The sequence below is a fragment of the Macrobrachium nipponense genome, chromosome 14 (assembly GCF_015104395.2).
Source record: "Macrobrachium nipponense isolate FS-2020 chromosome 14, ASM1510439v2, whole genome shotgun sequence".
Classification (NCBI taxonomy): Eukaryota; Metazoa; Arthropoda; class Malacostraca; order Decapoda; family Palaemonidae; genus Macrobrachium; species Macrobrachium nipponense.
Window position 1 is genome coordinate 63,227,711 of NC_087207.1, and position 18,648 is coordinate 63,246,358.

Sequence of the window (18,648 nt, forward strand, 5' to 3'; positions counted from 1 at the left end):
TTGAGACCTGTAGCAAAAAGATCCACTGTTATTAGCCAAAGGTAATCCAGGTGATCTACCACCTCTTATGCCAGTGTCCACTCTATGCCGGTAATCTGATCTGATCTGATCTGCTGAGGGCATCTGCAACTAGATTCTTGCTCCCCTTGACAAACTGACGAAGCAGTGTGACCTGATGGACTTTGGTCCAAAGAAGAATCTCTTGACTACGATTTAGTGTTGCCTTCTTTCCTCAGGTAAGATATTGCTATGCAATTGTCTCAGAAGATGGTCACCACACCAGAGCTGCACTGTTGGTGAAAGTAATGAAGACCTAGCTGGACTGCCTTCAGCACTTGCCAATGCATGGACTTTTCTTAATCCTCCTTTGTCCATCTCACTGCCACAAAAGACCTCCTTCTACTCCTCACCAGCTGTGATCTGAGGTGTCGCATGATAACACCATCTGGGAAATTGATCTCAGACACTCCTTGAAGAAGATTGTAATCCATCACCCACCATTGAAGATTCTCCCATATCTCTAAGTCCCATGGAAATCTGATCATCTGGTCTTCTTGGCAATTTCTGTGAAGCATATGCTGCAATGCCCGAACTCGACGTCTCCCCAAGGGAACTAGTGCTATTAATAAATTAAAATATACCTAAACAGATGAAGCCACAAAGATACTGGGGCACTTTTCTGACCCAAGAACTCTCCTACACAGGTTTGAATTGTATCTCTTCTTTTCTGTTTTGGAAAAACCTTCAAAACTGTAGTCTCAACCCTCATTCCTAGATATATAGCTTCCTGCTTTGGAATGAGGTCTGAGTTGTCGAGATTGATTGTAAAGCCTAACTGGGAACATAAAAATAGAACTATCTCCTTTGAACAGAGAGTGAAGATCTGATACTGGGGCCATCAACTGAGTAAGTACTTGAGGGCTGTGGAGAAGCCAAAGCACATCACCCAAAACTGCCAAACCTTCCTGTTCCAACAAAATCTGAGATGATGATGAGACAGGGTGAATGAGGACCTGAAGAAATGCATCCTTGAGGTCGATGGAGATCATTAAATTGCCCTAATGGATTGCAAGAAGAACTGATCTGGGTGTCTCCATCTTGAAAAAATTCTGAGCACATGCTTGTGTTGATGAGAGAGATCTATAACAGGTCTCCAACCTCCCATTGCCTTCCTAACTATGAACATCAAAATGCAGTAACCCTTTAATGGAAGTGGAGTCAGTTCCACTGCTCCCTTCATTACTAAGGAATTCATCTCAGCCTCTAGAGCTATTCCTTAGATTGAGGTGGGAAAATAACTGTCAAATCGAATATAGGTATTTGACAGCGGAGGAATGGACTCCAAGGGAACCATATAGTACCTTTCCTTGAGGACCTGGATGACCCATTGTTCCACTTCTAAGGACTCCCAAAATTTTGGCCTCTACCAAGTGAAACAGACCGTTGTCCACCAGAAGAAGCAGAAGAATTACCCCTACCAACACCTAAACCCTGAGAATTCCCTCCCCTAAATTTCTTATGAGGGCCCCCAGACTGGTCCTGCAAAACCCGCTTCATCTTTTAAGAAGCTTGTGGCTTCCGAGAACCAAAAGGTTGGTGAATGACAATGGTAGGCTTATTCTTACGTGTGATAGCAATGCCTGATCATGCCTCCTCTTGACCTCAAGATTATAATCATCTAGGGGTTTTTCCAGAACTGCCTCATCAAAGAGAACCCCTCCTAAGAAGACGATGCTCTTAGTTTCTTCTTGTGTAGGTCTGAAAGAGTGGGAGGAGCAAGTCTTAAATAAAAGTCCCTACACCTAGCTGCAAGAAAGATCTGTAGGTTAAACATTTCTGACATATGTTATTTCAGGGAGGTATTAAAACTACTTAACAAATGATGGTAAAGGGACAGGTTGTCATCAATATGATCAGGAATTGAGACAAGGGCATTGTTTGCTGACCAGACCCAAACTAAAGCATTAACAATCTCAGTCACGGTACCTAAAGCCCCTTCAAACTTTGAACAATTATCTACTGAAATCCCAACCTGAGCCTTCAAAGACTTACCAGAAGCGGACAATACATTGGCCACATTCTCATTCTCTGAGCTGAACATGAGGAACCCAAAACTAAAACATTTCCTCCTGAATATCAAAGCAGAGATGTGGAAGGGAAAAAGGTGATGCTTCCTCCAACATTCCCCTAACAAACCTGGATGCCTGACCTGAAGAACACCGTTTAGCCTGAACCGAACTCTAGCCTCAGGGAAAAATTCCATAACAAACTCGTGCATTCCCCTATACATTCCCAAGGAGGCTGCCATTCCTTCTCCAGAATTGCAAGTCTTACTGGAAAAATTCTCTGCAATATTCAGTAAAGAAGGAACTGAGTCCTGATCATCCCCTTCCTTGTCAGAAACAATCACCTCCTGAGATTCCTCCAACCCGACTGAAGAAGTAGCAGCAACCGAGGGCTGTAAGGACAGCTTAGCCTGCTGCAACCCAAAATGAGACCTCACTCTATTGGCCACAGCCCGATGGGCTTCTACGGAAGACGACTTCACCCTGCCAAAAACCTTCCTCTCCCTACCAATAGCAACACTATTCTTTATAGTATTTGGTGAAAACCTAATACCCAGATGAGATCTGCTCTCTTTAACCTTCCCAAAACTAGTCTCAACATTAAGGTTATTATCCCCACTAGAAACCAAACTATCCCCTGAGTCAAAATGAATAATAATTGGTCTAGGTGGGTAATTCCCCCAACCATCAACCATACGACAAGATAAACTGGATCCTTACTTAACTCCACGCAATCCAAAAATCTGCGGAGGCGATAATTCCTCCTCAGGTCTCAATAACATAATTACTGCCCCACCTAAGCCTACACAGATCTTCCCAATCACCTTCAAGATCCATGTCACTTTCCCTATCTAGCTGAATATCAGCGGAAAGGGTCCTGCTATGCACTCTAGTCAGAATATTTCCACTACCTGTAGAATGGTGTGGTAATGAATGTTTGGTCTACCTCAGGGTCAGATGATGCAACAGGTCTAACCGTATCACCTACATTCTCACACTGATCTGGAAACACTGCAAGATCTGGTAAGACTGCAAGGACTGGTAACATTGCAAGACCTTACACATTCGTGTGCAAGAACAAAGGAGTGCCTATACTATCTTGCACTTCTGCAGCCATACGCTTACTTTTAGTATATGCTTGCTATTACTCCTATTGCAAGTCAGACCAATCCCTACACTGATTGCAGCTAACTTCAAAGCAGTCATACCTCTACAATTAGAATAGACAGTGTGACTGTCAAATCCAAGTTTGACACTTAGCAATTTGCGCCAAGAAGTGCAGTATCTTGCGTTGAAGCTGATAAAGCTGCGCTGCTATGACTGAAAAAATCTTCCATAATAATGCAGATAAATTTACAATAACTAAAAGTAAGATTGTCACCGTCTAATCTCTTAAGAGACCATCTGGCTTGTTGCCTGTTGTTTTGGGGTGTAAATTCTGCATATATATGTATTTACCCTTAATGGATGGACATGCTCACAAGAGTAACAATAACAGGTTTTGGGGGAACGATGGAGGAGTCACTCATGGTGAGTGATAATGTTAAGCGCCATCGATTTGGGGGAATCAGGCAGTCAAGAGGTGCCATTACTTTTATAGCCTGTAAATTCACTAATGGCAACTTTTTCTTTGCAAGAAATATTAGAAAAGACATGTATAAATCTAAAAAAGTTGCTGCATCTTCATTCTTGGTAAATTTATGTAAATATTCTACAACAAATATGCTCAGAATTTGTTACTGATTTTATTTCTTATCTGTTTTGATATTGTTGAGCTGTAATTCTACGTAATTTACAAAATATACAGTAGTCCCCCACTATTCGCAGGGGCTGCATACCAGAGCTCCCGGTGAATAATTAAACCCATGAATAGTTGGAACCCCCTATAAAAATACTTAAAACCCCCTATTTTGTTAGTTAAAAGTCAAGAAAACCCAACTAAAAAATGTTATATATGGTTTTTTAAATAGTTTTATATGAAAAAGTGCATTTTATGATGAAATTGATAAAAAAAAAGGAATTAGTGGATATTTCTCATAGAAAAATACCGCAAATAGGGGAATTTTCCACAAATAATGCAAGGAAATGTTCCAGAGAGAAATCCGCGAATGTGTGAGTCCGCTAATCCAGAGAACGCGAATACGGGGGTTCCACTGTAATAAAATTATTTGTTAGAAAAAAACATGTACAACTTGGTGTAACTTACTACTGTCTTGTAAAAGAGGTGCCACAAGGGGTTGTAAATACATAGTCATTTTCAACTTCTTGTGAAAGGTAGGGAAATTTTTTTAGAATTTTTGCATATCTTCCCTTTCCATTGACATGTTTTTTTCTTAAACCAGGCCACAGCATATTGATTTTTTATCCTGTCCATTAAGGGTTAAGAATATACGTATATATGGCTGCATTATATGTGTACGCCTATACATTTATGCCGTATTTTAATGTTTATATTGAATGTTCAGGATTCAATGTTGGTAGGTTTGTCGTCCAGTTAATTTAAATGAAAGGTACAAAAATGCAAATATTAGTTCTGCAAGTTAGTATGAAACAAATAGACAATTATAATCTTCTGAACATGTTGAAACATGCCTTTATCCACTGTGATTTAGCTAGTTTTGAATGAAAATAACTTTTAGCACAAGAAATCTGAACTATCATTAAAACTAACATGATGACAAAGCCAAACTCAAGGTGACTTTAACTTTCTTATTCACTCACACAAGTCAGGTTATATATGCAATGCACAAGCACAGCATCGTTTAATTTTACATTTATCTACAACTGTTTTAAAAAAACAGGCATATGCTTACCTCTGATCCCCTTGACAATTCTGCCTCGTAAGTTAAATAATTCAACGTGGCAACATAATATCCTTCTTCAGGAGTATCACATCGACGACCAACTACATAAGGGCGACATCTGAAGAAAAAATACATATAAACATAGCTTGCAAAAATAAATATACAGTGGTTTTCTCAAATGAATCAAGGATAATATTTTCATAATTTACATAATGAATACTGAAAATGCCAAAGCTTACTCACAAGGGCAAATGGTATACAAATCAGCATAAAGATGAGAAAACAGGCATGATTTAAACATTTCTGTAAAAATTTCTGTTCATACTTGGCATAAACATAAAATGTAAGGGCATACTGAGTTTAAAAAAATTCAACGGCTGTTTTAATAAAACAGGGAGCTAACTGCAAAACTTTTAATCAATAATTTACAATTTTATCTAACAGAACACTTACTTGCACTGTCCACTGATAACATCGCAATTATTGTCTAATGAGCCACCTTGATCACAGTCACAAGGTTGACAACCATCTGGGTGCTCAGAAAGACCATAGTGCTGAGGCAGACATTGATTACAATCTCTGCCAGTTACAAAACGCTTGCAAGAACATTCACCAGTGAGGACATTGCACCCAGCATTATTAATTGTTCCAAGGATATCACAAGAGCAAGCTGAAAAAGAAAAGAGATTTTAATAAAAAGGCTAAAGGCAAATCAATTATTGAGTAAACACAATTCACTGTAATATGTAATGCCCTTATTATCATTACTACATTACTGTATAATGCAGTAGTTTAACAAGACTAAAACATCAAAATTCTCAGTTCTATTACAGCTAAAGAACTGTTTTCATATATAACAAATTTTACATAGGAAATTGATACCAGAAAAATTCAATGCAAATTTTGCAAGAATTAATTTTTTCTTCGGTACTCAATGATAAACTGTGAAAGAGTTTACTATGGCATTAAGCTTAAGTAGGTAATAAACCCCAATCCATTATCCACTTATCCACCTAAACTGATGTGTTGTACATGTATATGCACCCTACTGGAAAGGATGAACGAAAGACCCAAACATCAGACAATAATTTGCATAGCATATGGAACATAATTTACTGAAAATGGAAGACTTTGTAAATATTTGCACACAGCATACACCAAAGCCATAAGAATACCATAAAAAATGACAAATTTTTAACTAATTTGTATTTTTCATAACTTACAAACCTGAGGTCTTAACATTAGGGTAAATACTCAGCGCCAGCTTGAAACCGGTAAAGTTTAAAATAATTGTGTACGCAAGGGACTATTGGCATCTGTGCTTGGTCACGAGACATGTGGAGCCACCAACATACCCCTCATTAACTCGTGACCCCGTTAGTTATTCTTCCAACCCAGGTTAGTTGCTAGAGGGGTGGTTAGAGGTGGGCCTTTGTATGTTAAGACCTCAGGTTTGTAAGTTATGAAAAATACAAATTAGTTAAAAATTTGTCATTAGTTCATATACGAAACAAACCTTCGGTCTTAACATTAGGATAGACTTACTCTTGGTGGGAGGTAAGTACGTACTATTAACCAACTGGGAGTTTGCCACCATTGATCAGTTTTCTGAATACTAGAATTTTACGAAACAACTGACCAGTATTTCCGAATCTAAGACATATATGAATATCATAGAGTCAGACTTCTGGGTTTTTACACAATGTCATAGTTCATTGCATCCCAGGAAGATAAGAAGATCTGTTCCCCTAACAAACCAATTCATCCACTCATGTAGGTTTGCTATCATTCCTCTCCCCCTTGCTAAAGAGAGGAATGTCCTGCTACTGCTAGGTATCTTACTGGTACTAACCCTAACAGTATGGCTACTTCACTCACCTGTACCTTGTCCATTCCAGCTTATGATGGTACTCTCTTCTTACTGCCCTAAGTAAAGAAGGAGACAGAAATTTGAAAAGGGAAGAGGCGAGTTAACTCCTCCATTTCACATTCATACCATCATCTTAGACAAGATACCAACTGACCCGCCAGGGGTACTGGATGAGTTACACCATTTGTTGAGCAGCCACCAAAGGACCCAAGGAAATTGTGTCTAAGGATGTTTGGGCAACCTTATATATATATATATATATATATATATATATATATATATATATATATATATATACACAGGAAATTGAAAGTGGTTTTCATAACAAAGAACCCACTCTCAAATTTCAATGAACAGACAGACACCTTAAAATTGCTCAATTTTGAGCTTCGATACAGTCACAGACCAACCGTCACGATCATTTTAACAGATATTTTCTTAAATGCCAGAAGGCGCATATTCCTCTGATGACCTTCTCCTCTGTATAACCTCATTGGTACAACTTGACAAACAAGGAGTAGGCTTGACCGATCGCCTCTGTTTGGCCTGTTCCTTTATGTCTACCACCTTAATGTTCTAGGTGACATAGTTCTTTCTATAACCACTGAGTATTTTGACAAGTCAAAGCTGGCCCTGCTGAAGGTCTCTCACACATACTCACACCGTACTGAGCATGACTAAGAAATGTATCTGTCATCATGACCTGTGCTGCATTGACTCATTATCTCGGATTCCGGGGCCAATTGGAACTGATGTTCCAGACTACTTTTGAGTCTACGTCAAAACCCTGGTGAGTACTCCCACTCTACCGAGGTCAGAGGAAGACCCCCATCCACGGTCAGTTTCCTGTAATATGACTGATGTATGTGCCTGGTGGGAGTCCGTCAAGGCTACTCTGATACAGAGTATGTTATCACTTATCAGATCGGAGTTCTTATGTGCCCCATCCAGTTCACTGCTCCTGATTCATCTGAAGATTAGTCAGTGTGAAGCAATATTCACATGCCCAATCACCAGTGCAATGTATATCACCATGCATGTAAACATGTAATTACAGAGATCCTTCCCTCTGTTCTGACAACCTCTCCACCAGATTATTGTCTACTGACTGCCTTTAATGGACAGAAACGTCCACTATACAGGCAGTAATGGCCAAAGAGTAATTCTGTATATATAAGCTAACGACCTTTGGGGTAGTTTTACTTCCGAGGTGACACTCTACACCCAAAAACTGAGAACTATTAGTTCGAAAGGGGATACTGGTCAACCTCCAGACCTTGAGATATTAATTCTACCTATCGGTGGTGCCTCTTCACCACACAAACCTGGTAGCGACGATTGTGTTACGATAAACTTTATCAATCACTCATTCTGGATCCTCCTTAACTACTGGAACCCATCCTTCCGTTCAGGACATGGCAGGACAGGTAGAACCTAGAGTTTGTGTAACCTCCAGGTTGTTCCCAGTATCGCAAATGGAATCCTCAGACTTCTCGAAGGGTGAAACCCCTGAGACAGCTATTACATGGTTTTTCCATTATACAAGTTCCTCCCTGGACAAGTGGTTTGTGCACTCTTCTGCCAAACCGGTGGTCTGAGGTCCTACTCCCATCTCGCCCAACGCGGAATCAGAGAACTTATTTCTGGTGATAGAAAATAATTTATCGATATAGTGCGGTTCGGATTCCACAATAAGCTGCAGGTCCTGTTGCTAGGTGACCAATTGGTTCCTAGCCACGTAAAAAATATCCAATCCTTCAGGCCAGCCCTCAGCCCTAGGAGAGCTATTAAACAGCTCAGTGTTTTTGTATAAACTAAGATCCCAACCACAAAACACCTTATGCGGTGACCTGTTACAATATATGGGCTTATGCTCAATATGCTACCCTCCAAAGGGAAATCCTATATTGCCAGAAACCATCGTGGTGCTATTCCCGAGTAACCTAGCCCAGAATTGTACCCAACGTCACTTCACCCTACCTCACTCTTGAAGAATGGGAAACTCCCCACTTTCCCCTTCCAGATCTGATGAGGTACTAATGCCTTGCTCTAGCCAACTGAAGCTTGAACCCTCTATGTTAGGTTCATGACTTCAATATAGAAACTAGACCAGTATGGAAGAGACCCATTTGCAGATTCCAGGTTAACTTAGCCAACAACCACTTGGACTAGTCTAAATAGGTATAGTCAATTAAGAACTGACCAACTTATTTTAAGTTGGCAAGACCAGGTTGACCCTGGCTTGGTTAGGTTAGGCTATGTTAACCCTCCAATTAGGCTAAGACCCTGGTTTGGTTAGGTTAGGCTATGTTAACTCTTCCAATTAGGCTAGGACCCTAGTTTGGTTAGGTTAGGCTATGTTAACACTTCCAATTAGGCTAGGCTAACTCCTCCATCACTTAGGGTAGGTTAAGTCCATCAGAGATATACACTTAACTAGGCTAGGCTAGTATAGACTAGCTTAATCTAGAAACTAAATGACTTAAGTTAGGGTAAAGCCGTTCAAGAAAGTTTGGGCTATCCATGCTAGGCTACAACCACAACCTTCTAGGCTGAAGTGGTAAAAGTGTTTCGAATGGGTAGCCTAGGAACTAGTCTATGCTCGGCTATACGTACTTATAACCTTACTAATTCGCCCAACCTACGATAGTAAAGGCATGTTCAAGCAACCAGATCATGTTAAGTCATCAACCCACTGTTAGGCTAAGTTGACATGTATGTCGGAACCACCTAACCTATGAGTTAGGCTAAGCGGACCCAGCTAAGCTAAGAATTGCACCACCCAGACTAATCTAAGATTATAAATGCAGGTTCGAAAGCCAAACCGCAACCATTAGCTGGTCCAAGCCACCACATGCATACCCAAACCCGTTAGTTTGGACAGTCTAAGGTAAGAACTACAACTCAGATGAACTAAGATAATAGCAGTAGACTCGGACTGGCTGGAATAGGCTACAAATATAACCACTTGTTAGGCTAAAAGGTATGACCCAATTATCCTGGCTATAGCATCTTAGGTTACAAGTGCCCTACTTAGGCTTGGCTACCTTAAGTGGCGAAAGAAAGACATTCACCTCTTCCTTTTGACTTAAGTTCCCATTCGATTTCATTAAGAAGAATGGTTCTACAATACTTTCGAAGGAACCAAGCTTTCGATTAACTTTTAACAACTTATGTAAGAGTTGAAGCGTTTGGTCAATAATCTTATAGGAAGAAACCAGCTTATACCAAAAAGTATATAAAACATGGGAATTCTTCTTACCTGTAAAGGTTTGAAGTTTTCTGGAGTCAACCCAAAGTATGCTAATTCCCACCATTCAGGCTGCATACGATTACTAAGAGGTATCCATATCCTTCCATCAATCCGTGCATTTTAAGTGTTGTAAAATGGACTCTACATGACTAGAACAAGGTAATTCATACACTTTCGTATCCTTTTTCAAACCAAACGCCATGTCAATCCCTGGCGGAAGCATGCTGGCAGGTGTCTCCATGCTCCCCGAAAGGTTATTGAATTGACTAATCAAATCAATCACCTCCTCATACAAAGCCAGAAACTCTTGGTTTTTTCTTCCCTCCGGTTATAACGCACTGTGTTCAGCCACAGGAGACGTTAACTCACTCCTACCCTCTGACAAACATCCGGGTGCGTCATGGCCGTCCAACCATACGGCCGCAGCATCTTTGATCTTTAATGGTCACTGATGGCTCGATCTCGCACAGTCAGTAGGATCTGAGAAGGTAGCTATTTGCATACGTCATACGTCGTGGCCTTCCGACCATACGGCCACAGCATCTTTGATCTTTAATGGCCACCGATGGCTCAATCCCTAATATTCAATAGGATTTGAGAAGGTATCTATTTGCATGTGTCATGGTCGTCCAACCATACGGCCTTGGCACCTTCGATCTTGAAAATATTATAGTCAGTAGGATTTGAGAAGGTATCTGTTTGCAATCCTATATACAAATATGAGAGCAATTTTATCATATTTCATTACTCTAACATCTAGAGTCCATGGAAAACGTTTGTAAAAGCATCGGCGTATGTATCAAGTTCAGCAACGGCATTGTAGTCTCTCTTAGACTCTTTGTAGTCACCACTGGCAACTCCACGTCGGCCGCTGGCCCAGCAACCGCCGAAGCTTTCCCTCGTTTGGACTCTTGTAAACGGCTTCGTCCGATTGCTTTGAGCTTATCAGCCACTGACTTCTTGATTTTCTTGCTGATTGGGCTGTGACAGTCCTGGTTCGAAGATGATGAAGAATTTACTCTTCTCCTCTTGTCCCGAGGATCAGTCACAAAATCCCGTATCCTCCAACGCTTGACTGGTACACTCAGTGATGCCATCGAACTTAGCTATGATACCATCTAGAGAAGAAGACGAAGAAGAAGACGAATCACGCCTTTTCTTTTTGTCTTACTTAGCCATTTTCACCTCTAGATTCTGTTTATTCTTCATTACTGTGTGTACCAATGAGTCAGAAAGCGTACTAGGTTCTGGAGGCAGCGAAGTAAATCGAGAATCAGTAGGCTGTGACGTCATGACTACCACCATTTGCCAGCGGTTTTGGCTATGACGTCAACACGCTTAATGGAAGCGTGAGGCTGTTTATGGTACTCTTGCAGCCAAGATCAAGAGACCCAACCTTTTGTGGCATTTCTACTTTACAAGGATGTGACAGTCCTGGCTCGAAGATGAAGAAGAAATTATTCTTCTCCTCTTGGCACGAGGATCAGTCACGAAGTCCCTGATTCTAGCCTTTCCCAACTCTTCACAGCAGCCATAGACTAACTTTCCATCATTCACTTGTTTGACAATTATAACTACTTTCATATAATAGGGATGTAACAATCCTGGCTCGAAGATGGAGAAGAAACTTCTCCTCTTGGCTCTAGGATCAACTACGAAGTCCGTATTTTTTCAGGATTGGCAGGAGAACACACTGGCATCAAAGCCAGTCACCTAAGCATGATGACGCCTAAGCGGAAGGATACAGAGGAAAGACTTGTGTCTTTTCCATTACGTGACTTATATCTCCTAACGCTTGTAATTTCTCTCAAAAACAATGTGCATTAAAAACCTCCAATCCGAAAGCATAGTTGTCAAGTACTCTTGTACCCCGAAATGAAAATGGAAGCATGTCTTCGTGTAGGCCGCAGCTGTGAAGTTACGTCATGGCGGTCGCCATGTTTATGACGTCACTGAGTATCTTGAATGTGAAGCCAGCACCCTACCAGAAGTGCAAGACTGTTGATGTTATTCTCATAGGCATACCAACCAGACATTAAAGGCTGCCTTGTTGCACTATCTGCTTCTTTACACGTGGCGACGCATCCGACTGCCATTCAGTGCATTTCAGGATAAAAGGGACATCCATCACGTGGGATCCTGGGTGGCAACAAGATGTTAAACATCAAACCAACTGTCCTTCTAGGGTTGGTTCTCCTGATAAGCCTAACACCGACCGCACACCTGCATCCTCTCTACTCACGTATCTGGAACGAAAACAAGATGGCGATGCACACCTCTCCCCACAGGGAAAGGAGCACAATTAGTCATAATTACTTCCCAAAGCACATCCAGATACATCAAAGCTTTGAATTACAGGCAAATCCATATGAATATGCGATATTCCAAAGCATAGGTAACGAATTAACCGTACCTTAAGAGTTTCTTCACCTACGACTTACTACACGATGAGTACTTCGACGTCGAAACCGTCGAAGAAAATAACAGGGCGTTTATCTACTTCTTGTGATATCCAGGAAGTTTTGCACCATGAGAAGGATTCATGTTCACATACCCGGGAATTCCAAACAAGAAATTGAAGACAACAGGGGGCAAACTAAACCGGCTTTAAAAGAACGGAGCAAAGCACATCATCACTTAAAGGTGGTAAGAAAATAACTAACGGGGTCACGAGTTAATGAGGGGTATGTGGGTGGCTCCACATGTCTCGTGACCAAGCACAGATGCCAATAGTCCCTTGCGTACACAATTATTTTAAACTTTACCGGTTTCCAGCTGGCGCTGAGTATTTATCCTAATGTTAAGACCGAAGGTTTGTTTCGTATATGAACAAATTAAAAATTGAATGACAATGTAAGTACAGTACATAAATAGCACTGTACTTAAGCTGAAAGTTATATCAAAGTACTTATAGGATGTACTATGTAGAATCATTCAGAATATATAGTCACACCCAATCAGAAAGACTTTACAGTATGTTGACAGAGGGTCCACAAGAAGTGATGAGGGGAGCATTGTGTTGGTAGGCCAGTAAGAGATAACCTTCTGAGAGTGGTATACCCAAGATCAAGAACAGTCAGCCTTAAAAGTACAGCACTAATATATATATTTAATGAAGAACAAGTGTAAGTTAAATACACCTGATGGGACTAAGAAATGCCTCAGGAAATGTGCTCATCTGACACTACCTCCCTGGAGGAGATCACATTTGCTACCTATTTATTCTTTCACTTATTCCTCAGCGAGATACACAGCATGGTATCTAAACCTAACTCTCAAATATAGGCTTTCATACTGTAATAGGGTCATTTTCATTTGAAGATATACATTTAAGATCTTTTGTACTTGCCTGAGTTTTTCACATCCAACCTTAGTATTTCATACATTTCCATAATTAAGGTTACATTTTATTGAACATTCATTTTATAAACAATTGTGTGAGAATTCCACCTAAATCAAAATATTTAATGCTAGACTAACCATGCACTGGATGCTGAAAACTTTACTAATTCCAGAGCACACTTGAAACAGCATCAAATATTTGTTACATAGCCATAAACTGGTAAATTCTATTAACAATACGAAAGCATTAGGTGTTTGAATCTCACAATACGAAAGCATTAGTTGTTTGAATCTCACAATCAATAAAGAAAAGTATGAATGGAGTTGGATACTTTACCAAGTATTTCCTCTGCTTTGATTATACTTTAAATCATAAAGAGCATTAGCACAAGGTTAAGCATATCTATACATCTATAAACTGAGCAAGTACTTTGTTTATGATATGATTTTCATAACTCATCAAAGCTTCCAAGCCCTTAGACAGAAGACTGCTTATAAAAGACCAAGTTGAAAGGCCTCGATTTAAAATAAAATCTACAGAACCTACTTACGTACACAAATGACAAAGCAGAAGTAATTACAAAATAAACTCAGTGTAAAACATCTTTAATTATGTATAAGAGCATGCAAAAAAAATCTACAGCAGTATTAAGAAAAACTAAAACAATGCCAAATGCAAAGGGACTAAGTAAAGTGCAAAACTCAACTCTCAAGAAATCGTCAGAATAAAAAACACTACACGCAAATGGAACTATTTTCAATACTAATCCTTACGTATCTGTGGCCATTCTGATTTTGGCTGAGACAAATAATCTTCTGGCATCCCTGCAAAATCAATATTTTCTCTTAAACTGAAACCATTATGGTAATGTTAACCAAATTTCTATAATACATACCAGTATTGGTCTAGAACCCTGAAGAATAAACTCTGATTATCACGAAAAACAGAAAAAATATAAGGTTTTCTAGAAAATGTTTCTTCAAAAATATTTATTTATGTGAATGTAGTCATTTTCAAAATCATTATAGTAAAGATAGCTGTGGTATACTTTAACGAATATTAGTACTATATAGAATCATACTGAACTACTACAAACTAACTGTATTGTACTTCACCAATGTAAAAGATTGGTGGTGGTTACAGGTCTCTATGCATATTTGCTTGAGATTCATTTTACAGCTTCTAACACTGCCAAGAATTTGCACATGACTACCATGTTTAGCTTAATCTATGTTCATCTACCCTACATAGGCAATAAGTTAAGTACACCACCATTATGTACATGAAACAATACTGACATCCTTTACTGAAATAAAGTTGATAAATTACTTAAAGAAAGGACTTACTTTGGCAACCTTCAGGGTTTGCTGATGTGAAATTCCAATAACCTGGTTTACAGCGGTCACATTTTAAGCCATCTACATAAACTTTACAATGACACCGTCCTGCCAGCAGTCCCTCAGCAGTGTCCGTTCGTGAATCACAGATGGCATCATCCACAGATCCTCTTGAATCGCAATTACATGCTACAAAGACATGAAACAATAAGAATAGGCAAAATGAATATCAACTGGTAATATCAACCAAAACACCTTTATTCCACTTTATAACTTTTATCACATGAGCAAACAATTTTTAAATATAACTTACGTTGACAGATGTCAGCATCTCTGATATCCCTGCTGGGGTCCTGATAATAGTACGGAATACACTCCTCACAGTTTCGGCCTTGAGTGTTATGAGCACAATCATCACAGACTCCCCCAGAGACTTTACCAGTACTCTCATAAACTTGTTCATCGAAGTGGCATCTTGTTGCATGATTGTTGCAATTACACCCTGAGAAATAAATGGTGTTATAAAAGTAAAAAATAGCCTTTATTTAGAGGCATTGTAATCCCAGTCAGGCAGACACTATGGAGGAGTAATGATAGTAGTTTATATTTGAAAACGTCTCCAAAAGTTGTGAGAGAGAGAGAGAGAGAGAGAGAGAGAGAGAGAGAGAGAGAGAGAGAGAGAGAGAGAGAGAGAGAGATTGGTGGCAGAATAGATGGGAGTGGTTAAATGGCAGTCGGAAGTATGTCTGTTGTGGCGCTCTGTAGTATGTCAGTGGAAATCTGTTACCACTTGTAAGAAGCAAGGCATTTAGTGAATTCACAGAGTTGGTTTGGCAGCATTTGTCCGTTGGTTGTTAGTTGGTTTTGTGGTATTTGATTGATTTTGGTGTTGTAAGGTTGTTGCGCATGTGTCTGTCTGGTTTTGGTGAAGTTGAAGAGGTTGGGAGTGCATTTTCGGTGTCTGTGAGTGGTGGTTGGGGCAGTGTTGGTTTTGGGGGTTGTTGTGCTGGGGGAAGTCGTGTGGTTGTGTGTTCTTTCAGGCTGTTGGTGTTCGTCTGCAGTGATTTGTGAGTTATTGAGTTGTTGTGGGGTTGTGGGTCTCAGGTGGTTGATTTGTGTTTGGTTGTCGGCGGTGGTTGTGTGTCGGCTAGCCTATAGCCTATATCCAGCGGACAGCACAGCCTAGCCCTGAGTATCAGAAGCCAGAGGTGAATACCTGTTTGTGTTTTTTTTTGTTCTGTATGTAGGTATGGGTCAATTGTCCTGCTGTATTTTGTAGCGTAAAGAGGAAAGTGTGATTGAGGGTGGGTTTGGTAGCCAGACAGATTAAGTTTAAGTGGGGGAGATTTGCTGCTTGCTCATAAGCTTGTGATCCCACCACATTATTTTTTGGCGCCCGAACTGGGACTGCTGGTGTGGCAGCTGCAGGACGATTGGTCTAGGCTAGTGTGTATGAGTGGTGAGAAAGTTTGGGATTGAGTGAGGTGGAGAGGCTGAAGGAGGAGTTGAGGTTGGAGAGGGAAGTAAGAGGACAATTGGAAGTGGAGAATGAGAGGTTAAGGGTAGAGTGCGAGGAGCTCAAGAGCAAGTTAGAGGAAATGAGAGGAATGCTAAGGAGTGCAAAAGTGGAAATGAAAGAAGAAGTGAAAGGAGCGGAAGAGAGAATGGTTGAGAAAATGGACGAAAAATTCTTAGTGATGATGAATGCAGTGCAGGAAATGATGAAGGGGTTCATGGGAGAGGGAGCTGTAGGAGGTAGGCCTACTAGGTCTTGTGATAGGCCAGAAGTGGTAAAGACAGTGGAAGAGCGAGTTGATGAAACTACGAGTGACGAAGGTGATTTTGTTGTGATAGGTAAGCGAAAGAAGGGATAGAGACAGGATAAGGATAAACCTGATGACAAGAATAAGAAGGGGCTGAGGAAAAGAAGAAGACTAGGGAAAAGAAGGCTAGTAAGGATGACGGACAGGATGAAACTAGGACTGAATACATTGGGGAAAGGGCTGAGAGTGATTTAGATAGCGTGAGTGGAAACAGGTGGGTAGAAAGAAGGGTAAGGAGCGTAATCAGGAGCATGGATGTTAGTATGGAAGTTGATTCACTGTATTCAAACGAGGTTAAGAGGGATCAGAATGGAAGTAGCGGAAGTGAGAGTGAGAGTGAGCGGGAAGTACGAAAGGCTGTATATATGAGAGAGATACCTAAATGTGCACAATATGAGGAATATGGTAGTAGTGACATAGGGGATTTTTTAAAGGAATATGAGAGGTATTGTGAGGCAAAGTATGGGGATAACAAGAGAGTCTGGGCAAGAGAGTTGGGTAGCTTTTTGATGGTATTTTTGTTGAATATGTATGAGGTAATGATGAGTGTGGGGAATGTGCCTTATGAGAGTGTGAAAGCCAGGATTGTGGAACAGGCGAAGAGGATAAGGAGTAGTGTTAGATATAGGAGAAGACATAGTTTTTATGAGGTAAGAATGAATGTTGGTGAGTCATTGTCGCTGTATTTCTGTAGGTTAGAAACATTAGCCAGGAAAAAGTTTGGGGATGAAGGGATAAATGAGTGTAAAGAGTTAGTGAGGAGGTTGTTGGCAACTGTACCTGAGTGTGTATGAGTTTGTAAATCTGAAACGTAAGGAGAAAATGCGATGGACAAATGAAAGGTTGACGTGGAACGACATTTTGGAAATGGTAGAGGATTATGAGTTGGATAGGTGTATGAAAGAGAGTAGAAGTGTTAGTGTTAGGACTGAAGTGGCTGATGTTATATCCGAGTTTAAGAGCTAAAGGGAGGCAGTTTTGGAAGGGCCAAGGCGAATGGCAGAGTGAGTGGTTGATAGGAGCATTAGAGCCAGTAACGTATGGTTAGCCATAAGAGAGATCAGAGTGCAAGCATTGGAAAGAGTAGGGTCGGTTAGTCATGAACGAGAGCAGCAGTGTTACAGATGTTGAAAGCTAGGGCACAGTAGGGCATATAGCAAGTGGATGTCAGGGTACTCGTGTGACAGAGGTTTGCGGTAATTGCGGGAAGAACGGGCATTATGCTAGGATGTGTAAAGAACAGTGGGCAAAATGTGTCGAATGTGGAATGGAAGGTCAGGTGGCGAGTGTGTGTAGGTGAAAGAGGATGAGTCAGGTTGGGAGTTTGGGAAACTAGGTAAAAAGGGGATTCAGTTGGGTGGGTCCTCTGGTGTGCGGTCGGTAAGAGTGATGCATGTGCGTGAAGGATTGTTGCATGAAAAAGGGTTTGGAGGAAGAGCTTATGAATGTATGAGTGTAAAAGTGAGGTGCAAAGGGGTGTGTTTGGTTGCTTTGATTGATACTGGGTGCAGTGTCAGTTTTCTTTTTGAGAATGGATGTGACAAGTTGCAGAGTGAGTGTGAAATTAGGAAATGTAAAGGGGAGGTATGAGGAATAGGAAATTTGGGTATGCCTGTGGTGGGAATCTTGTGTGAAAATGTAGAAATCGAAGGGGTAGTGATGGATGAAGGTGACTTTTAGGTGATCAAGGGAATGAGTGATAAGTATGATATGTTGTTAGGGTACAGGTTCCTGAAGAAGTGTGGGATAGTGGTGCATCCGAGCAAGAATATGATTGAGTTGCATAGGAAGGGGAATGTACATGGAGAGTTGCACTTGGATAGGGATGGAGGGTTAAGCAGTAAAATATGGAAGGGAGTGCCGTTGGTTGTGAAAGAGAGTGTAAAAGTGCCGCGAGAAGTTGGAAAAGTTGTTAGTGTGAAAGTTGCGTGTCCCAATAGTCTTGGGATTGTCAAAGGTGACAAGTGTGCATATGTGGTTGAGGGTGTGGATGCGAACAAGTTGGTAAGAGAGAGCATGCATGTGTACGACGGGATTTTGGATATGGAGAATCCTCAGGTTTTTGTAGCCTCATTGCCGAGTGTTCGGAAAAAGCGAATGCGGGGTATACATGATGGTGATTGTGTGGGGTTGTTGTATATGTTGGTGGATG

General features: G+C 40.6%; 1 protein-coding gene across 1 annotated transcript in view; it reads right to left on the minus strand.

The window, feature by feature from the left end:
* The window catches only part of LOC135226561 (laminin subunit beta-1-like), a gene marked incomplete in the record, with an annotated part of 308,726 nt that overhangs the window by 224,083 nt on the left and 65,995 nt on the right, over positions 1-18,648 (minus strand). Inside the window, 5 exon segments of the mRNA XM_064266238.1 lie at positions 4,880-4,988; positions 5,324-5,540; positions 14,110-14,160; positions 14,683-14,862; positions 14,987-15,175. Of these exon segments, the coding sequence (XP_064122308.1) occupies positions 4,880-4,988; positions 5,324-5,540; positions 14,110-14,160; positions 14,683-14,862; positions 14,987-15,175 (746 nt within the window).